General features: G+C 41.6%; 1 protein-coding gene across 6 annotated transcripts; it reads left to right on the top strand.

Moving 5' to 3' along the window:
* Window positions 1–1090: 1090 nt before the first annotated feature.
* Window positions 1091–22498, top strand: LOC123950524 (thiamine transporter 2-like). Of its 6 annotated transcripts, none has more exons than XM_046018378.1 (7): window positions 1091–1877; window positions 2384–2465; window positions 14107–14258; window positions 16131–16956; window positions 18542–18734; window positions 20382–20523; window positions 21299–22498. In XM_046018378.1, the coding sequence occupies exons 3-7, from the start codon at window positions 14109–14111 to the stop codon at window positions 21473–21475; spliced, it is 1488 nt and encodes a 495-aa protein (XP_045874334.1). In that variant the 5' UTR covers window positions 1091–1877; window positions 2384–2465; window positions 14107–14108; the 3' UTR covers window positions 21476–22498. The 6 variants fall into 6 exon arrangements, with proteins under 6 accessions (XP_045874334.1, XP_045874336.1, XP_045874335.1 ...); XM_046018380.1 differs by having other exon boundaries at window positions 2344–2465; XM_046018379.1 differs by having other exon boundaries at window positions 1091–1893.
* The last annotated feature ends 564 nt before the right edge of the window (window positions 22499–23062 follow it).

Below are 23062 nucleotides of genomic sequence, written 5' to 3'. Positions count from 1 at the left end.
TGAAATACAGACCTCCTGTTACCTAATCAGCAAATACGTTTACATTCCTTCAAGTGAATGAGTTCCTCATCATCTCTCTGATTTAGACTATGGCCAAGGGCTATCAGAGAAATACAGAAGGAAACTCGAGGTCCAAAATGAGGTCCTCTCTTCGCAGAAGGTTGTGGAGGAAACTGTGACACCCTGGACCTTTAAGAAAATTCTGATGTCCTCTGGGAAGGCCTGTCAGTCAACATACAAGCGCACTCTATTGCACAATGAGCAGGGTACTCCCACTCCCAGTGGGTAGACTGGTAATTTATAAATCAATTTTCTGCAAATCATAGGAAGGTGAAAATAGAAAATCCAAGTCAAAAACAGGACAGTGACCCCAAAACACATGGGAGACTTGTAATCAATTTCACTTCCAGTCAGAGTACTAGAAACCAAACAGTATTTATCTTTGGGGAGGGTTTTCCATTTACCAACAGATAATGAAAAAGGTTTTTGTTTTTGTTTTTCCCCCATTTTAATCAATGAGAACTTCATAATGCTTTTTTTTTTTTTTAAACCAGCTCTGCCTAACAAAAACCTTTTAATAGTTGAACTATTTGTGTTGGAAATTTCTCAAAGCATAAGAAAACTATGCCACCTCACAACCTTAAAAATAAAATAATAAAATAAAACAAAACAAAATAAAATAAAAGCACAGTGACTATAAACATTAACTCTGGAGCCAGGATGCCCCAACAAAAATCCAGACTTCTCCATTCACTAGCCCCACTGCTTTCTGCCTCACTTCAGTGCAGGATGGGCATCTTAACTGTGCCTCTTACAAGTTTTGGGGAAAAGTAAACGGATTTATAGGCAAGGACATATTTATAAATAGATGCACACTGTATTCAGTTCATGCTGCTTTGTTAATTGATATGTCAGGCTATTACTGTAAGTTGCTCCTTTCGGGTTCCAGTACCTGGGATACCAGGTAAGCTTTTGTCCACAGACCTCAGATTTCCTCCTCTGAGTTTAAAGGTTCAGGAGGCCTCTAGTTAGCATATGCAAAACGTCGGGGCGGGGTTCGGAACTCTGTGTGGCAGGCTCCCGCCCCCGCCCCTACAGTCTGCGCCAAGCCTCACCCGGTGGGTCGGCCGAGGGGTCCTGTCCCGGGGGCTTGTTCTCTGGGGATGTGAGCGATCTGGCGACCAGACACCCCCTCCTCTAGGTAAGACTAGCTGTGGGAGGAGAATTTCTGGCAGAAACACCATCACCCCTGGGCCGCAGCACTCCTCTGTCTTCCAGTTTCCGCGGCGCGGGCGGGACGAGTCCCTGCGCGGGAGTGGACAGGTTGGGACCGGCCTGGATTCCATCGCGCGCCCTGGGCGACGTCGCTCTGCGGCCCCTGTGGCTCTCCTGCCTGCCCTGTGCAGAGGCTCCCCAACTAGGTCTGCAAGAATCTCACTTTCAGCCATCTGCCAAGCCGATTAAATGAGACCAGGACCCCCGGTAAAGGGCCAGCATCCCCCATCGTTATACCCACGTGCACAGCTTCTAATTGAAAGGAAACTTGAGCGCAGAATTCTAGATTCCAACCCAAGAACGGAGAAAAAGGCCCCAGTGAGAAAAATGGGACTTGGAAATGAAGGGACATGGGACTCTATTTAGAGACTACGTTAATTGAGATTAAAGGAAAACACAACCATATCTTACAATAATATTTCTGGGAAGGATACCTAATTATTTGTCAAGTCAGGATTGCCGCTATAAATGTGCAATAGATGTGAGGATTTGGATTGCTTAAAGTTTGAAAAGGGTGAAGAAAATGTTCTCTACAAATATTCATACAGAACTGGCTTTGCTGCTATCAAGACTGGAACACATTTGTATCTCCTAAGGAAAAGGTGTGTTTTCATTAAGGTACATTTTTTTTTAAAAGATTTTATTTATTTATTTATTTTTATTTGACAGACAGGTATCACAAGTAGGCAGAGGCAGGCAGAGAGAGGGGAAGGGAAGCAGGCTCCCTGCTGAGCAGAGGGCCTGATGCGGGGCTCCATCCCAGGACCCTGGGCTCACAACCTGAGCAGAAGGCAGAGGCTTTAACCCTCTGAGCCACCCAGGCACCCAAAGTACATATTTTAAATAGATCAAAACATAACTAACTTCTGAATATGTTTTTCTTCACACTGCCTTGGAAGTAGCTGAAATGAATGAAAATACTAGGTTTGCTCAGTCAGTATTGGTCAGAGATTATCAATGTTTTCTAAAAGTTGGGTAATTCAAGGATAAATATTTAAATGAATTTAGGTGAAGTTATTTACTGTGTCTGATTTCTGAAATTACACTATCTGATCTATGAGTGTCCAGCTGTGTTCATTCTGGTTGAATTTGCTACGTGTGTTGACAGGAAGCAGATGGGAAGGAAGCTTTATTGAGCAACTGCTATGTGCCTAGAACGAGACTGAGCAGTTCCTGAACAACCTCGTGAGGTGGGTGTGGTTGTCCACATTTGTTTCTTTTTTAGTATTTGAGAGAGAGAGAAAGAGAGCGCACAAGCAGGCGGAGTGCCAGGCCAAGGGAAAGGGAGAAGCAGGCTCCCCACTGAGCCGGGAGTCTGATGTGGGGCTCATCCCAGGACCCTGGGATCATGAGCCAAAGGCAAATGCTTAACCAACTGAGCCACCCAGGCGTCTGGTTATCCACATTTTAAGAACAGACTTGAGGAGCTTAAGTACTTGCCACAAACGGGTGAGGTGAGGAGGAACTGGAGCTTCAGACTCCAAAGTTATGTTTTTTCCACTGAACCATGGCCACCACAAACCCAAACCTGAAAAGAGAGTGGGGGATAAAACCTAAAGCCAGGAAGGTCTGAAGTAAGATGTCAGAGTTTTGAATAGCCCATTCAGTTATTAACAACTATTAGCAAATCATTTAGAATAAAGGAATAAATTGGAAGTTATTTGGATAGGCTAGAGACATGATGAATGGTAACAAGTATGAAAAGATCATTTTGGGGGGTGTCTTGGTGACTCAGATGGTTAAGCATCCAGCTCTTGATTTCAGCTCAGGTCATGACCTCAGGGACATGAGATCGAGCCTCGTGTCACGCTTTAGGGGGGATGATCTTCTTCAGGATTCTCTTTCTCTCCCTCTACCCCCCCCACCCCTCTCTCTTAAATAATCTTAAAAAAAAAAAAAAGATAATTTTTGGAAAAGGATGAGGTGATGAAGGATGAAGCGTGGAAGGGGATGATGACTTCATCAGCAGATGTTTCACACGAGCCAAAAAGAATGATGCCATAGATGACAAAATGGAATCTGAAGCATGTGTTTAAAAGATCACTTGGATCTGCTCCTGCGGTGGTCTTGACCAGAAGAAGAACTCTTCTGGCCTGCATGTTGAGTATGCAGTTCATACCTAATTCATGCTTTTTGAAGTTGTGTGGAGAGCTTCATTTCCACAAACTTCCCTAGTGTTTGCTTTTGTCATTTTTTTTCCCCCTTGGAGGCTAGATGGAGGGGGGGATACAGAAAGCCTTATGAGTGGATGGTAGGTGATAGTTCTACTTCCTGGTTTCCTGAGATTCTAAGTCGCTTAATAGAAAATTCGAGAAAAACTATATTATTTTAGTTCTAACATTCAGGAAAAAGTGTTTTTGATATGTTTACCTCTCTGTCTGTGTTTCACAAAGATCTGTTTCTCTGTTTGGGGTTTTTCCTTCTAATGAGATTCCAAAAAGAGGGTGGCTGCGGAAGAGGTGGGTTCCTGTGTCGCAAGCCCTCAGAAGGGGGTGGGCTCTGGTGTATAAAGCCATTGCTCTTGACAGCTCAGTTCTGAAGGACTCCAGACTCCCAAGAGAGGGAGGGGCAATGGGACAGGGACTCCCAGTGGGGAACATCAGGAAGGAGCAGGAGTTGGATCTGAAGGCAGGAAACTGGACTCGGTTTTAGAAAGAAATAAGCTCAGGACACAAAAGAAACAGGTAACTCTGATTTCTCTTTGTATTATTTCGAAGGATGTTCTGTGTGACCAGGCTTCCAAAGCTTGTGGGTCTGTCCTAGCTCTGATTTGTGGGCACAGTTTCTGTTCTAAATTTTCTAGGGAAGACCCAGTTAGAAAGATGCTGTTCTGTTTTCAGACTGTCCCATGTAGAATTTTTTTATTATTTTTTTAAATATTTTATTTATTTATTTGACAGAGAGAGAGAGATCACAAGCAGGCAGAGAGAGAAGGGGAAGCAGGCTCCCTGCCAAGCAGAGAGCCCCATGCAGGACTCAATCCCAGGACCCTGAGATCATGACCTGAGCCAAAGGCAGCGGCTTAACCCACTTAGCCACCCAGGCGCCCATCCTATGTAGAGTTTGAAAAACCTCAGTGCTTACAATAATAGGAAAAGTCCAAGGCCTCAGAGAGTCCCACAGAGTGAAATGTTTTTAAGGGGTAGGGGAGAGGGAGTAGAATGTATTTTTTTTTTACTTGAGGTATAATTTACATATAATATAAAGTATAGATTTTAAGTTTGAGTGTTTGTAATTATATACACCCATGTATCCATAGCTCATCAAGATAAAGGGTGTTTCATCACTCCAGAAAGTTCCCTTGTACTCTACTGCAGTCAGTTCCTCCCCTATCTCCCACCCTGGGCTACTGATCCAGTTTCTACATTGTAGGTTAGTTCTGCTGGTTTTAGGACTTTATATACATTAATGGAATCACAGTTTTCTGTCTGGATTCTTTTTGACAGAGCATAACTTTTTAAATATTCACGCAAGTTGTACAGTAGTTCAGTGTTTCTTATTGCTGATTAAAGAAGTATTTGTTGTTTAAATGTATAATATTGTCCATTCACTTTTAATGGACATTTCAGCTTCTTCCTGTTTTTTCACTATTGTGAGTATGTGAATTTTCTTGTATAGAGTATCAAATGGTTTTCCAAAGAGTTCTTGGTATCATTTTACTTTCCCACAAGCAATGTGTATGAATTCTAAATCTTTGCTAACATTTGGTTTGCTCCTCTTTTTGTGCTTAGGTGTTGTAGTGGTTGTAAAGTGTTCCCTGTGGTTTTCCTTCCCATTTTCCTAATGGTATCTGTTGATTAGCAGATACAGTTTTCTGATGAAATCCAATTTATAGATTTAAGTCGAGTCTTTCTTACATTTCGGTGACACATTTTGCAACCCCTGTGTCATAATCATCTGTTTTCCCTAGAGGTTACTCTGTGGTTCCTAGAATAGATGACGTCAAATTAGTTTTGGCGTATGGAGTGAAGTAGAGATCAGTGAAATGCATTTTAAGTAAGATGAAGGCTAAGATACTGGAAATTGGTGAAACCACCCTCCCATCCCTGATTTTGCAACAGAGGAATGGTAATTAAGCAACTCCCTGGGATCACTTCCCCATGCCTGTCTCCCGAAATGGCTGGCTTAACTTAAGCAGACAGTCCCTCCCTTTATTTGGATGTTTTCACTCAAAGTCCTATTCTCTTCTCCATTAGTAGCAAGTAGATTGAAAGGCACAATTAGTGTTATACTCTGCCCTCAGTGACAGCACATATTTCAGTTCTCAGTAGTCAGATTTTGGGTTTGCTTCTCTCTGGTGAGGGGCTTGGCTCCAGCAGCGTTGAAAAACCTGAACGGTGAGTTTTTGGAAAATGGGACCAATACTGGCCCTCACTCTATTTTTAAAACAGTTTTGGAGCTTGGGGAGTGAAACCCTTTGCAGATATCATCTCTTGACCTGCTGTCTCACGTCCTTTGGCATTTAGAGGTGGTGAGATTCATGGTTATTTTAAATTGCCAACCTGAGGCTGTGTTACTGGAAATTGATGTTTTGACTGCAGTAAAGGTTCTGGAGAAGAGTGTGAAAATTAGGCCAGCCCATTGTCAGAGGCTGGTTGCCTTGTCAAGCACCCTTTCTGAGATGACTGAAATGTTTAGTAGGGAGAATCGAACAGGAATTGAGTGGAGACTGGGGATTCTACATAGTTTCCTCCAAACATATTAGCACCTCAGTTAGTTTTGGCAGCATCTTCTAAACAAACACAGAAGAGGATTTGAGGAAATGGTCCTTTCTGCTGACTTAGTCTCTGATACACCAGACCCTCGGTTGTGGGAAACCTTTGGAAAAACCACATTTGGGAAACATCTTTGCTTTGATCGATCATCTTGTCCCTGGCTTCAGGGAGGCCACAGCTCTGAAGGCCCTAGCAGTGGGAGGAGAATTTCATTTTCTCAGAGTGGGCTGAGGAATCTGATCACCCTAAAGTCCCCCTAACTTAGGAGGTCCACCCAGGCCTCAAGGAGACAGGAGGCCCAACAGTGTGTGCCAGTTTCTATAGTTCTTGCTTTTTAATAGTTGCCTATTATATGCAAATGGAAATACACTCCTAGAAATATTTGTGGCCACAAAGTTCTCATATATATACACAGTAGTACACATGTATAGCCTATTGTTTAGGAAATTGGACATTTTCTGTGCTTGCCACTTAGATAAGGTCTACATTGGCACAGGCCCAATACAGTTCTCAAGGGCATCAATGAAAAACACATGAAAATTTTTAAAGGACAAATATGGAAAAGGTTTAGTTCATGCAATGAGTCTTTAAGTTAGTTAAGGAAATACAGCCAAGTGACTGGCTATAGACTTCAGCAACCAGGAAATGTGAGTCTAGGTTTACCTTACAACTCAATCCAAATGGGGATCCTGGCAGCGATAAACAAAAAGTTTTCTTTTCTCCATACCATAGGATTATAATGACCAGTGAACTTCTTTTGTGGTCAATATAAGTAAGTGGGTAATTTTGAGGACATTATTATAAGTCAAATAATAGTTATGATTATTATTATTAAAGCTATGCATATTCATACAAAAAAGATACTGGCCTGAAGCCAGTTGGAAAGATTTAAAGACGTGGTTAAAGGAATAAAATTAAAAAAAGGGGGAAAGTCAATAATATGGTAATAATTGGTATGAAAGCACAGATAAAAACTTGAACTCTGATAGCAAGAGGCTGGAAACACATATAAGAGGATGAATAAAAAGAAGTTGTTCTAAGGAAGACGAGAATAAAAATAATGAGAAGCTACCCAGCACAACTTGATCATCGCTGAAACACAAGTAATCCTTGAACTTTTTTTAGGAGATGGGGAAAGGTCTATGAGCACCATAAAACAAAGTTGGTCTCGCTACACTCACCAGGGAACTGTGATTCTGTAGTCAGACGCGTTATCCATTGCGCCACTGGCCCTGAGACGGGAACTGTGATTCTGAAGAAGGCTACAGCATCCCATGGACCCTGAAGAAAGGGAAGTGGCAGCAGAAGTAGGTGGCCTTCCAGAAATAGACCCCAAGTAGAGACTGAGAGAAGAGACCAGACTCTTTCTGGAGGGTCCTTAGTGAATTTTAATGGAAAAATCATCATTATTTTCTTACCAGCAAAAAGAGTGAGGAACAGATCATTTCCAGGGTAATTTAGATGGGTCACTTCCCAGTGCAAAGTTGTTCGAGGTCTCCCAAGCTCATAGAAGGTCACATGTGCTGGCTGGTAACCCCAACAGTGCGTGTGGCCCATTGACCACTGGGGCCCACGTGATGTGTTGCACGTGTGCAGATGGTGCAACTAGGTCAGAAGTAGGTGCTCTCTAGTCCACTGGGCAGGCGGAGCAAAGAGACTGCACCCCGCCCGGGGCCACCAGAGGCTAATGCCCAGCGTTCACCTCCTCCGTCTGCTGTTGCTAGACCTCTGAAGCGCTCTCCCACACGGTCCAGCTGCCCCAGGTAAGCTCTGGGTGAGATGTAGCTGCTGCTCCATGTCTCCTCCAGAAGGAGCAGCTGATTCTCTCAGCCTTTTGTGTAATTTCTGGCATTTTCACTATAGCTTTCAAATCAGGATAGTCCGATAAGCTGACTTTTGTTTAAAGAATATACTTTTATTATATTATCTCTTAAGCAACTGCCCATATGATGTTCTTGTGCTTTTGAAAAGTGGTACTGGAGCAGATAGTCATATATGAGAATTACTACTACAGGAGCAACTTTGAAGAGGATTATCTTATTTGGAAAACACAGCAAGGAGAAGGATCAACATCTCGCTTTCAGAAGCGTCAAGTGAGAAAATCAATCTGATTCCTGTCCTTGAATAAGAATCAATGAAATGAGGGAAGGTTTAGAGTATTCTCTAGGAGAAGAATAAAATTACAAGGTCAAAAATAGTGATAAATGGAAAAGTAGCAAAAGGACAGTTTTTTACAGGATGGTGCTTTGCTGTGAAGGCTGAGACCCTCCCAAAGAGAACATGTATTCTATGATGACCTTAACAGGGATGCTTCTGAGAGACATGAATAAATATTTAGTCCTATATTTTCCTCTGCAACTTTTTTTTTCTTTTCTTTTTTTTCTGAGAGAGAGAGCTTAGGTGAGCATGGGGGAGGAGCGGAGAGAAAAGGAAAGAAAGAATTTTTTTTTAAGATTTTACTTATTTATTTGACAGATCACAAGCAGGCAGAGAGGCAGGCAGAGAGAGAGAGAGGGGAGGAAGCAGGGCTCCCCACTGAGCAGAGAGCCCCATGTGGAGCTCGATCCCAGGACCCCGGGACCACGACCTGAGCCAAAGGCAGAGGCTTCAACCCACTGAGCCACCCAGGCGCCCCAGGAGAGAGAGAATCTTAAGCAGGCTCCATACCCAGTGCAGAGCTGGACATGGGACTCAATCTCACGACCCTGAGCTTGTGACCTGAGTGGAAATCAGGAGTCGGACACTTAACCAACTGAGCCACCCTGGTGCCCTTTTCCTCTGCAACTTCTAATCCCATGACTGTGTCCCACAGAAAGATGTAATCTACATTGTAATCATTCTTGTATATTTCTATACTGATAACCCCAAAAAAGCTCAGAAAAAATTAGCCTCACTCTATGGTGTACTTTGATACTATTATATTTTAACTGCGAAAAGGACATTAAAAAAAAAATCCTGTTTGCAACGCACTAAATTTTTTCACCACCCACGATCTGAAAAACATTATTCTAAAATAAGTGGGAATTGGAAGCTCCAGGGTATGACTAGGTATCTCAAAAGGGAGGAAAGATTACTGAACTTGGAATTGGGAAAACCAAGCACAAGTCCAGGCTCTAATGTTGGTTAAAGGTGAAAACCTGCAAACACACATTACTGCCTCCGGCCCTCGATTTCCTCATCTATAAAAGGAGGCCAATACCATCTTCTCTGTCTACCTCACAAACCTGTGGAGGAAAAAAAAAATGAAATAATTTTCCAAAGTGTAGAAATTACACACTCTGTAATTTGAGTATGATTGTCTGAGTCATGATGGCCCCAAAGAGCGGCGTCTCCCCAGTAAGACAAAAATAAAAGACGGTGATCAGTACTTTCAAAATTTATGAGACCATTAGCCAGAGGTTTCTCCAGGAGAGAGGGAATGATTTGGGCAGATTGTTCGGTTGGAAACCTAGAGGCCACGTTGACAGTGCCTGTGTGGATGGCCAGTGAGGAAACGAGAGGAAAATACCCAGGATGCGGGAACTGAGCCACAGAAGTAGGAGGCATCCACCCACCGGAGTAGAGGGAAGATACAAACTTAGCGCAACAGACCTGACCCTGAACTCAACCAGCCTTTCTTAGCTGAGTGGCCATGAGGTTTGAGGAGGCTCCATTCCCGTATATCTGAGAAACTGGGGACACTTCAGATACTTATTGAAAATATGTAATTACAATTGATCCTTGAACAACATAAGGATTAGGAATGCCAACCCTCTACACGGTTGAAAATCCACTTACAACTTTTGACTCTCCCAAACCTGAACTATGAATAGCCTACTGTGGACCAGATACCTTCCTGATAACAAAAGTCGATTAACACATATTTTGTATGTTATATGTATTATATACTGTATTCTTTTGTTTTTAAGTTTTTATTTATTTGTCAGAGAGAGAGAGCGCACAAGCAGGGGGAGGATCAGGCAGAAAGAGAAGGAGGCTCCCCACTGAGCAGGGAACCTGAGATCATGACCTGAGCTGAAGGCAGATGCTTAACCGACTGAGCCACCCAGGCGCCCCTTTATACTGTATTCTTACAATAAAGTAAGCTAGAGACGAAAACCATAAGGAAGAGGAAATAGAGTTACAGTACTGTACTGTATTTATTTAAAAAAAAAAACCTGCCTATAAGTGGACCCATTCAGTTCAAACCTGTTAAGCATCAACTACATATAATATTAAATATAATAAATATATATTATAGGAGTGCCTGGGTAGCTCACTCATTAAGCGTCTGCCTTCTGCTCACGTCATGATCCCAGGGTCCTGGGATCAAGCCCCGAATTGGGCTTCCTACTCAGCCGGAAGCCTGCTTCTCCTTCTCCCACTCCCCCTGCTTCTGTTCCTTCTCTCACTGTGTCTCTGTCAAAAGAATAAAATCTTAAAAAATATATATATATTATATCATATAATTATATTTAATAAAACCGAATTTAATAATTATAATTATTTATATAATAAATATCTTATATAATTATTATATAAAACATAATTATAGATCAATATGTATAATGTATATAATTAGGATTGTTCTAAGGACTAGAGACAATAATTATGTACAGCAACAAATACAATATTTGGTATAAAGCAGGAGCCAAGCAGACAATAGCTGATAGATTGCTGTCATTTTACCTGTGTGACTTGCAGCTTCTTACATAAGAGAAGAATCACTGCCTTCAGATGGTAGGTGAAAGATCATGCTGGGCTGGAGAATTTCAGATACCTGTGTACTGCATGGTATTTATTCAGAGTGAGACACAGACACTCCAGGGCCCCTACTGGAAAAGGCTTTCAGCTGCCTGGGAAGGAATGGGTCACAAACAGGGAGTATGATTCGTGCACATGAAAGGGTTCGTGGGTAGGGGCAGACAGAGTGTGAGAGGCATGTCCAAAACATCAGAGTCACCTGAGAATGTTTCCAGCTGTCCTGGACTCTTCAGGGCCTGGAAAGCCAGAAAAGAATTTCAGGGTCGCATGTCTATGTGTAGTTTTGCAAAAACTTCCTGGACAATTTCCATCCACTTCCCCTCCACCTTGTTAAGCTGCAAGGCTGTGGCATGCAGCCAGTTTGCCCCAGGGCATGGAAGGGGCCAAGTGGTCCTTGGGCCTCCTGTGTCAGAATCATTCTGTAAAAATGCAGATTCCCTGGCCTCCTGAGCCACATGTTAGGTATGGAGTCCAGGAGTCCCTATTTATCCAATCCCCAGGCAATCTGATGGGCGAGTCAAGTTCACAAGGTCTTTGTTAAGTGGCCAGAGTAGGAAAGGATTCTGGAATGAGGCCAGTGCTAGACAGAGAGACCCTGGGCTAGGGGAAGGGGAAAGAACAGCCAGATACTCGCCTCTGAGAAGTCTCCCAGCAGGCAGTGACCAGGCTGGAGCCCTGCAAGCTGAAGGCAAGACTTGGCCTGGGAAAGGGTCTGGTTACTCCTGCTGCTCTGCCCAGTCCTCCCCGGGCTAAAGGATTCCTGCTAATGTTTGGTTAGATGCCTTATCTTATTTCCTCTGGCAGAAAATCTAGCTTTGGAGCCTGCGTTTTTTTTTTCTGTGGGAAGGAGGTGGAAAAGGAGCAAGGAAAGGAAGCCCAGCATCCCAGGATGCAGATGGAGCCCCCCAGATCCTTCTCAGTTTTCAACTACGGTCAGAGATCTTCCCTTGTTTTTGCCTCATTAAGCCAGAATCACTTTGGATCCTCCAACATGAAGAGAGAAAAGGGAAGAGAGATGGCATGTGTTTGTCACTCTATGCCCAACATGGTGCCTCCAGATATCAGTCAAGGTGCTTGGTGCTCACAGAAAGCCCACACATGTAGTTAGGATCATTCCCCCATTTTAGATGCACAACTGAACTTGAGACACTTGTAGAATTAAAGACCTCCTTGGCCTTCACCTGATGCAGCTAGCAGTACACTCTGGAAACGCAGACAAAGCTTTACTAGTTCTCAGTGGTGAGGTTTGACCTTCATCCTTTTCCTTCTGGAAGACATACCATGTGTTGGACACTCTTATAGGCACTAAGCATAGAGCCATGAACCAACCGAACAAAAAGTCCTGCCCTTCTGCTTACACTCTCATGGGACATAGACCGTCTTTTACTGTGTGACCTTTCCAACCAAATGCCATTGGGTAGGAGTATTAGGATAGTAATGAGATGAAGGGATAGATAATCCATGGGACTCTTAACACCTCAGGGAACCATAGGAGTGGACCTAGTTCTCTGAGATGCATGAAGATGATGACTTGAAGGTAGCAGACAATCTACGGTCAGCATAGATGGAGAGAATGTTCTAAATGTAGAGTCAGCAGATGTTACCCCATTAAGACCATGCTTTGAAAGATAGCCAAGCCTCAGTACTTGCCTTCCCATGACAGACTTTTCTATAAGAACTGACTCAAAAAAAAAGAAGGCCCCAGTAGTTTGCCAATGTTTCTAGCAACAACTCAGGAAGGGATAAATCCCAGACATTGAAGGCTGAGGACAGTCAAACTCAGTATGCTTTTAGCAAAATTTTCACATTGTCAGCATTACTCACAATTATAATCCCATCCAAATTCTGATTTCCATTGTTTCTGCATTGTTTCCATAAAGGGTCTTGTTGACATAAACAGAGACAGCGTTCCCCTCATTTAACTTGAGAGGACTATGCCATTGTCTGGGGTCAATTTGTGAAAAGATAGGGTGGTCCAGTAGGTCCTCCACACCTCCCTAACCCCTAACAAATTCCTTTTCTTGGATACCTGGAATTGCATCCAGGGACTTGCTCTTCTGGAGTGAGCCTCACTTTCTCTCTCTCGGGTCCACTTTCAAACTACTGTTGGTCCTGGAATCTCAATGAGAGATCCTTCCCTTGCAGTGAGGAAAGAAAGTGTTTTCATGAACACACTCATCCTAAAGATTCCTCACTGCAAGGAAAGGTTGTCATTAGGTTGCTGCCAGCAGCCCAGGAAGAAGGGCCACCAAAATGAGGCAGAGTAGAGCACAGGAGAGGACCCAGAGAGAATTCCTAGAGATCTGGATTCAAATCTTGACCATGTGGTTTGAAGCCAGTTGTAGGATACCTTGGATCTCTCATATGCTCACCTGGGAATTTGGGAGAATGCTATCTATTTTACAGTTATTATGAGGACTTAATTAGATAACATGCAGAAAAGCATCCTACAGTGAGTTTTATCCCAAATATGAAGGAATGAGAGGGAATTTTCCTGTTTCAGATTCTCCTTTGGATTTTCTGTCTGAAGTTTGAATTTCAAGCAATTTTATTTGTGGCTTAGAAAAAAAACCATGAACTATTAATTAGCTCCCTGCCCCACTGAGTGGTGTGAAACTGCAGACAGAGAAAAGAAATGGGTCCAGTGGTAATGAAAAGGAGAAGAGCAGTCTACAGACTGATGCCTTGCCTTCCCAAAGTAGACTTAGCCTCAGTCTGGAATGGGGAGAAATAGGGAAAAGTGGTCAGTCAGATCTTTATCTGGCTTGTTTTAACTGAAGAATTATAGATTATCAGATTCAAGACACCTAACAAAAGTATCTTGGACATATGTTTATGTGTCAAGCACCATACAATGCAAGGGAAAGTCTAATGGGGAGATAAATCTACAAATAAACACATGCCATTCAGTGTGTGGAAGATTCCAGGGTCACAGTACAAAAGAGAGTGAGCAGATTAGTAGTAACTTGAGCCACTAAATCTGCGGTAAGCTGGATTTGACCTCCTAGAGGTACTTGACCTACCACATGGACACCAATAACTCACCAGCCAATGTTTTACTTACTTTCAAGTATTAATTAACCCATGTTTATCACTTATTAGTAAGTACTCCTTACCATGTTCATGATGAAGAACACTAAGGAGGTGTAACTGTCCCAGCAATAATGAGTAAGAAGCCCACTGGCAGAGGATGGTTTGACTGGAGCCCTAAGGAATATTTGAGAACAATTCATCACTCACCTTTCCATTTCAAATGCAGACAGATGTAACTTTATCCTTTCACAAAATATTTAGAGATCGGTTTTTCGTTATATCCAGGATGCCAAAAGTAATTAAACATCAGCTAATTTTGACTTTGTTTCCATTTGATCAGCCATGGATTGTTTCAGAACTTCATCAAGTCATTCCTGGATTTATCCCACGGTGATCCTGTGCTTATTTGGATTTTTCTCCATGATGAGACCCTCAGAACCCTTCCTTATACCGTATTTATCTGGACCAGATAAAAACCTGACCAGCTCAGAGGTAAGTTAATATACATACAGACATATTTTTTTAATATTTTATTTATTTATTTGACAGAGATCACAAGTAGGCAGAGCAGCAGGCAGAGAGAGTGGGGGAAGCAGGCTCCCCACTGAGCAGAGAGCCCGATGTAGGGCTTGATCCCAGGACCCTGGGATCATGACCTGAGCCAAAGGCAGAGGCTTTAACCCACTGAGCCACCCAGGCACCCACATAAAGACATATCTTAACATGGTTTAATTTTACAGGATTTGAACAGGATGTGGGGTTAGGGCTTCATTTTACTTGAGACATTAACCCATTGACCTCAGTGATCTCATTTTCATGATATTTGCCATTTAATACAATGATTCAAACTACTTTTCCCTCCTCACACTTAAAAAAATGGGAACAGTAGCACATTATATGTTTAATAAATATTTTAACTTTTATGGAGTTCTACCATTAGTCTTAACCCATGGTAACTTTCAGGGAGGGCTCAGTTGATTCTGTTATACTAATCCTAGAGTAAAATCTCTGCCAGGCCTCCAGTCCTCACAAACTTTTGGGCTGCAGGGGTATAAGCAGGATCTGATAAAGAATCATATCAGTTCTTGAGGATAGTTACTCAGTTGTGAGAAACTATCAACCAGCCAGTGAGACATTAACAGCTTTATCTCAGTTTTATCTTCCCCGGATGGCCAAATTCTTTTACTTCAAAGATTCACGTCCTTTTTTATAATAAGTACAACAAGAAAACGCAGTCATCCAATTGGAGAATTACCCTGCGCTGGTTTTATCCCCATCTCCAGCCAGAGCCACGAAAGTCCTGCAGACTGTGGCTTCACCTGGAAGGCTCCTCAATACTCGTTAATTTGGTGATGAGGTGCTACAGACAGAAAAGCAAGCTTGTTGTGCGGTGATGTAAGATCAGTTTGCCACAGCTGTGTTTCCAGTTTTCTCCAGGTAGAAGCCTATGGTGATGAAGACAAAACAAAGGACTAACAAATACAGGTCCCAAATCAAACAGTGAACCCAGTGGGGTCTGCTTCTCCAACCACTATGAACCAGTTAATGTACCCAGGTTCCAAGGTGCCACTCAGTCCCACTAGCCTTTCCAATCACTGAACTTTCCCTCGTCATTGACTTTGGGGTCCACGGAGGTTGCTGTGGACAACAGAGGCACAAAACATTTTGTTTTGAGGTCCGCAGCATTTCTGATGATAGCTGTGAAATACCCACATCAAATTGAGGCCAGAATTGAGTAAGCAGAGATAAACCAGTAGAACTGGGAGGGAAAAGGCTTTGGGAACCCAGCAAATTTGGCCAGGAGGAAAATCCAATGCATTACTTTTTCCCGCTTTGTAATTCTGCGAGGTTATTTACTCTTTGCTGTCTTCACATGTGTTCATTAGACTGTAGACATTTATGACATGGTGATGGATCAAATAAACAAAAAGATTGTCACTTCTTCTAATTTTGTAGCCACTCTGTCTGATGTTAAAAATCTTTGAACAAGAAGGAATGGTATTTTTGAAGAGCCTGGAAAAGTCCAAAGTGTCTGTTGAGCATTTTAAATTAATTTAACTCAAATATATATACTACTTAACTTTAAGAGAGTTCAGATTGCACATTAAGCAAATACATTACTATGTTGGGAGGTACATACATTTATAAATTGGTTTTGTTTTGGAGAAGGGGGAGGAGCTCTCTCTTCCTGGAAAATCAGTTTTCTCTCGTGCTTTTCCATAATATGAAGAACATCCCATCCAACTGGATATGGAATTTGCCATTGGGCAAGCCACCTGTACCTTAGTAACGTACTACCGAAAAAGGTACTGCTTTCACCTCTCGGTGCCTTACGGTCACGTGCTCCACTTTTCAACCTCACAGATCACAAATGAGATCTTCCCAATCTGGACATACTCTTACCTGGTGCTGCTGCTCCCTGTGTTTGTCCTCACCGATTATGTCCGCTACAAGCCAGTCATCATCCTGCAAGGAGTCAGCTTCATCATCACGTGGTTGCTGCTCTTGTTTGGCCAGGGAGTGAAGGCCATGCAGGTGGTGGAGTTCTTCTATGGGATGGTCACCGCCACCGAGGTGGCCTACTATGCCTACATTTACAGCGTGGTCAGCCCGGAGCACTACCAGAAAGTGAGCGGCTACTGCAGGAGCATCACGCTGGTGGCCTACACAGCAGCCTCGGTGCTGGCCCAGCTCCTGGTGTCCCTGGCCAGCCTCTCGTACTTTTACCTCAATGTCATATCCTTGGCCTCCGTCTCTGTGGCCTTTGTTTTGTCCCTTTTCCTGCCAATGCCCAAGAAGAGCATGTTTTTCCATGCAAAATCCAGCAAAGAAATACGGAAGCAACCGAACAAAAATGAGGCGTCAGATGCACCTTACAAAATTAACACACCAGGCGGTGAAGAGAAGCCCACTTCCGAAATACCCACCATTTCAGGGAACCTGGATGGTGGTCCTTTGAGCAGCCCGATGCCACGAAATGTAGCATTGAATGTTTTTGTGCAGTGGTTCCAAGATCTGAAGGAGTGCTACTCTTCCAAGCGACTATTTTACTGGTCCCTATGGTGGGCCTTCTCCACAGCAGGTTTTAACCAGGTTTTGAACTATGTTCAAATCCTGTGGGATTACAAGGCACCGTCCCAGAGTTCTTTTGTCTATAATGGGGCGGTAGAAGCTATTGCAACCTTTGGAGGTAAGCAGACATAGATTTATCTTCCTTTAATGTCTTCAGTTGCTAAATCCATGGTGGTAAACTGGTTCTGTTTGGAGGGGTGTATTAAATTTTTTTTTTTAAATAGAAGTCACTGTAAAAAAGAAAAAGAGGACCATGACACTTCTATTCAATGTGGCAGAATTATAGCCAAATAACTCAAGAGCTCAGGATTAAGCACCAAATGATTAAATTCTGGGCAAATTCTTAAGATTCCAATTCACCATCAGGAAAGGGGTTAATAACGCCACTTCTTCTTCCGGGTTGTTTTTATATCCAAAGGAAAATACTCACCTTGTATATAAGTAAGGAAATTTTATTATTTTAGTAAAATAGATTGGACTGTCAAGCCTTCCAAATTATAATGGGAAGAGTTTTCTTAATAAAGGACTTGATTTAGCTAGTGCCCACCTTTAGCAATTCTAGGTTCCACACCAAAAATTTCCCATAGTAGCTTTCTTAAGAGATTTAAGTGAGAAGTGAAATAAATGTGAGAGTCAAGATTCCAATATCAGAAGGAAATCTGCCTTTGAAGTTTACTCTACAATAAATATTTATATCCTGATAAGTGGAAACTTTAATTCAACTGAGACTTTAAAGATATTTTCTAGGAAGTAGGAGATTTCCACACCCTCATTTACCAAAAGTTTCAAAAAACTCATGTGGTGTCTGTTCTCTTATTGTCTCTCTCTTGGGAGGCTTCACCTTAACTTCTGCACACCAGGACTGTGCTGGAATTGGTTCACTGAAATTCTTTCTCCTATGTTCCAAATTCTAGGGGAGAGGGGAAAGAATTTTATTTCCTTTGTAGCACTGATTCTTTCCTGGCTCACACATGGAAAAGTTAATCAAATATCAGTGATTTGAAACATAAATACCTTTCGTTTTGATAAAATGTTTTACCTTTCATTTTGATAAAAAGAACTATAAATACTAACTGTCATGACTGCCAATTATCCAATCTCTTAAACTCCGTAAGTCAATACAGAGTTCACTGAAAATCTCAAGTAAATGAGACCAGATCTCAAAGACACTGAGATAGAGACCAGAAGGTTAAGGTGAAGACTCAACTTTTCTACCCAGTGCAGCACATCCTTAACCCATTGAAAAAATGTACAATAAACGATGAACCAGAAAGACAAGTATGGACAGGCTGGGTATACTACCAGAGCAGCCCTTTCACTCTTGTCTGTCCCGGCCCCTTGCATGTTGTAGCAAGTGACTGGGTTTGTGTATCATTCCTCCCCACGCTGCTGTGAACCTTTCTGACCCCTTTCTAAAGAACCTTTCTGGGCCCTCTCCAGGGTGCTCTGCAGGGCATGCAGCAGATGCCAATTAAAATTGTGGCAACTACCGGACTGAAAGAAGAGGAGGTAAAGAGAGAAGCTAAAAGAAAACATGGTTGAGAAAAGGATAAATCCACATTTAGGTGGATCACACCGTTTCTGTGAAAGCCACGTATTCACCTTGTAGATTTGCCTGAGATGTGGCTTTGTAAAGAGAGCATGTTGACCTATCCCACGTGCAAAGTCAATATGTTGGAGCTCCCTTAATGTTTCTTTTTCAGGGGCCGTGGCTGCCTTTGCAGTGGGCTATGTGAAAGTCAACTGGGATCTTCTGGGGGAGCTGGCTCTAGCCATCTTCTCCATCATTAGTGCAGGCTCTCTGTTCCTCACGCATTACACGACCGACATTTGGGCATGCTATGCTGGCTATCTGATATTCAAGTCCAGCTATATGCTTCTTATAACCATAGCAGTGTAAGTACTACCAACCATTTCTCTCCACTCCTGAAACCACACCATATTCTCTCTTCAGTAGCATTTCTATAGTTCCTCGCAGAACTTTGGAAGGATTTTAATCAATTGCAGTATTTTAAATGTTGATTATATATTAAGTGGGATGCAGTTAAGCCATGTTTTCACTTAACTATTTGCCCTGTGAATGTTACTAAGATTAGTCATCAAAGAAAAAAAGAGTTCTGTGGGTTCATAACCGAAAGCAATGATTGTGATTTTTATTTCAGACTTTTTGCCCTAACAAGGTGTGGTGCAGTCTGATTTTGAATGATTAAGTTTATTGTTAATTTCATTTAGTTGTTTGTGTCATTCCAGGTATGTACTTTTGTGTGAAGCAAAGTAGGCTGAGCAAGTTATAAAAAATTGGATATTGAAAAAAGTAGATGCAACGATTATAAAAAACTGTATATCCCAGAAATCATTTTTTAACAATGAAAAATGTTTTGTTCCATATGTAAGTTCAGAGGCAGCTGACTATAGGAAATGGGCTTTGGTATTAACCAAAAGAGATAAGAAATATTTGAATTTCAAATCATTTGAAAGAAGTAGAGCCAGAAACTTTGTTAAGTTTTGGGATTTAGGGACGCCGTTAAGCCGTTGCCTTGGGCTCTGCTGCCTTCAGCTCAGGTCATGATCCCGGGGTCCTGGGATCCAGTCCCGCATCAGGCTCCTTGCTCGGCAGGGAGCCTGCTTCTCTCGCTGCCTCTGCCTGCCTCTCTGCCTGCTTGTATGTACTCTCTCTCTCAGTCTGGCAAATAAATTAAAAAAAAAAAAAGTTTTGGGATTTAATATGTCAAAAATGTTTGATAAGGAATTGACGAAACACAGAAATATAAGTAGACTTCGAAAAGATCATGGAACAAAAGAAAGAGAATAAGCTTGTTGGCAAGTTTACTTTTTTAATGGAAATATGTCAGTTTAATGAATCAAACTCATGTCTCTTAAGTTTCTCTCTTCATGCGAGAGGACATTGTTAAGGTAGGATTATATTGCTTCTTTTCATTTTAAGAATCTTCAGAACCCAAAGTCTTTTGCCTTTGTTCCACAGAAGAGCTCTAAATAACATACTAACATACACTAGCCAGTCATTCGTGAGTTGTAAGATGTCAAAATCTACATAATTATTAAAAACAAACTAATTACAGATTCACTCGATTGCACAGCCAGCCAAGATCTCGATCTTCCAAAGAATAAATACCTCACCTACCTAAATTTGAAACTGTTGATACAATTGACAGTAAAAAGAATAACTCTCCAAATGATTCCACAGGTGGGATATTGCTGGCATTTTCATAAAAATTCTCTGTGAAACAGTATCTAAAACCAGATAGCATTGAATATTCTCAGGTTATGAGAACTTAGAATATTTAGTTTTCACTCTGAAAGAATTAAATTGGATTGGAGTAATTGTGCTGTATTTCCTCAATGGGTATTTTAATTCAGCCTCCATCTGTATTTCTTAAATTAATTCCCTTTCTTTGCTCTCCCTGTTTGTCTAAACTGGAGGAGATTTAGACAGAGTATTGGTAACAAGACATCACTTTTATCTTCAGTTTCTGTTTTTTAAATATAAGAGTCCCTTGTGTATAATTCAACATTCATTGACAGATTTCAGATTGCAGTTAACCTGAGTGTGGAACGCTACGCCCTGGTGTTTGGAATGAACACCTTCATGGCACTGGTAATTCAGACCATTATGACTGTGATCGTTGTAGATCAGAAAGGACTCAACCTGCCAATCAGCATTCAGGTAAGCTCCAATATTGCTGTTTTCCTAGTCAGGTAGTTGTGGGAATGTAGAATACTGAGGTAATCTGAAAGGTTTTTCCACTACATCCAATATTTAATTTCTTGAATTGCTTAGTTGGGCAAATTTTAAAATAAGCAATTCCTTAATTATCATATTGTAACACAGGTTTTCAGCCATAAGCACAGTCGATTAGCTTTTGCCTTTGGCTCCTAACGCCTCATCTGGTGCTACTCCGGTCATTGTGTCCCCTGTATGTCTGCTCTTCCTCCCATCATCCCCTTCCAAGAGTTAGGAGATTTGACTAGAAATGGTACTTGGCTGCAGAGCTCAGTTCCTTTTCCCTACTCTACTGTAGGACCTGAAATTAGCCCAATTTCACATTTTACATTTGGATCTGGGAAAGGGCGGGAAAAGCATGTAAGAAGTAGCCTCATTATATAAAATTTACTCATAGCATTGCACTACCCTACAGACGTAAACACATAGCTCAGTGGGATTTAGTGTTTTTTTCACTTTGGTGGTGTTAACTGGGATTTGAACCCAAGTAACCTTGGCTCCAGAGCCCACATTCTTAGTTACTGCATTTCTTACACTTTTATAGCTGATTCTTCTAAGATAGAAGAAAATATTGTGCAAATCTAAATGACATATGTTAAAGTCCTAGGTCTTAGTTATCCTACAGTCCAAGCGAATCAGTGCCATGACTGCGTATTATCAGTGGTATACACAGTCATATTTTATGTGTGTCTAATTAATTCCATTTGTTTTTCTCTAGTTTTTAGTTTATGGGAGTTATTTCGCAGTTATTGCTGCCATTTTTCTAATGAGAAGCACGTACATCATCTACTCAACCAAATGTCAAAAACAAGCACAGAGCTCTCCAGCAAGTCAGAATCCAGATGAGCTCCACCCAGAGGGACCAAGGAACGTCATCACAGGAACAAAGCTCTGACCTTACGGCAGCCACTGCATCCACTGAACAAGAACCTTCTTGGTCACAAAGTCACCGAGCGCCATAAACCAGCACACTTCCAAAACCTGAATTTCAATGAACCTTTTCAAAACCACAACAAAATCTTAGTTTTAGACCAGACACTACGTGCCCAGCTGGATGCAGTTGACAAGACCCGTCATCTCGGTCAAATAACTGACGTTGGGTACTCCAGCGAGTAGCAAGGATTGGGAAGTTCTGGTTTTGGTTACTCCCTAGGACATATAAATGGCTTGGGAACAAACCACGAGAAAACTCCAAATCAACCTGCAGTTTATGTTCCCCATTCGTAAGCAGAAATATTAACTGGACTGACCCCTTTGCTGGGTTTAGGTATTTTATCTTACCAAAACAGGCAAGAGATGGACTTTTTTTTTTTAATCACATAACCATTTGCCTCCTTTTATTAAGTGTATTTCTATTTACTTGCAGTTCTCTGCGAGAATTTCAAGGTCTGGTCCCATTTCTAAGGACCTTTCTTCAATCCTGACTACATGGTATTTCATAAGCTATTATTTGATTATATCACCAATTTAATTCTGTCATGATTACTTTTTACTTTGTGTTCTGCTGAGCTTTGTTGTTGAAACTTGACCTCAGGAATAGCCCGACATTCTTCTGTGCCCACAGAATGACATTCAAGTCAATTGCTGAGGGCCCTAGGGGAGGCAGTGAGTTTTCTCCCTACTATGACCCTAGATGGGTGTTTCAATGCTGTGTCAGTGTGATCTCTAAAATAGAAAACCTTAAGTAGAAATTCCCAGAGTTACTAAAAGTTTTTGTAAGAAAACACTGAAGAGGGGGTACACCGACTTTTTAAATGGCAGGGATTGTGCTACATAAAATAAGGTGTGCAAAAATACTAAAGAGCCTTTCTAAATTTTTGATGAATTGTGCTGAGAATCGTCTGTGCTTGTGTCCTTTGAAACTTCAAAAGAGGACACATGGAGCAGTCTGTCATGGAAATAAAGAATACTGATTCAAGATTTATGTTTCAAATATACTTCTCTCCAAATTCTAAAATTCGATTACTGGACTGAAAATAAAATTCACCCCCAAAGCCAACACTTACTTTAGTAGAGAAAACCAATGACATTCCTACTTACAACAAAACCAAGGAAAGGGTGATCACTGTTATTCTCCTGATTTAATTTATTATACTAGACGTATGAGCCAACACAATTACACAAACAAAAAAAAAATGAGAACTGGAAAAGAAAGTAAAACTCTCACTATTCCAAAAGCAAGTATACACCCAGGAGACTCAGCTAAAAACTGAAATCGCAGTATATAGAAAGCATATAGAAATCAACTGCCTTCATGATACAATGACCATTTAGAAGATGCATGGGAGTAAAAGACCCAATGTATGGTAGGACAAAAATAATACAAAATAATTACATGCAATCTATTTAATAAATATGTAAGGCATATATTAATATGCCTACAAACACTTCTGTAGATTACAAGGTAACACCTAAACACATGAAAAAGCGTATCTTGGTCTTGGTTAACAAGAAAAAATATATAAACATATAATGCTTTCCT

Source organism: Meles meles, chromosome 9 (genome assembly GCF_922984935.1).
Source record: "Meles meles chromosome 9, mMelMel3.1 paternal haplotype, whole genome shotgun sequence".
Lineage (NCBI taxonomy): Eukaryota > Metazoa > Chordata > Mammalia > Carnivora > Mustelidae > Meles > Meles meles.
The sequence above is the reverse complement of the archived record's forward strand: the minus strand, read 5'-3'. Positions and strand labels throughout refer to the sequence as shown.

Coding starts and splice junctions, on each gene's coding strand:
- LOC123950524 (XM_046018382.1), top strand. CDS start 14,109: ATGGATTGTTTCAGAACTTCATCAAGTCATTCCTGGATTTATCCCACG. Junction 14,259..16,130: donor AAAACCTGACCAGCTCAGAG/GTAAGTTAATAT, acceptor TCAACCTCACAG/ATCACAAATGAGATCTTCCC. Junction 16,957..18,541: donor AGCTATTGCAACCTTTGGAG/GTAAGCAGACAT, acceptor TTTCTTTTTCAG/GGGCCGTGGCTGCCTTTGCA.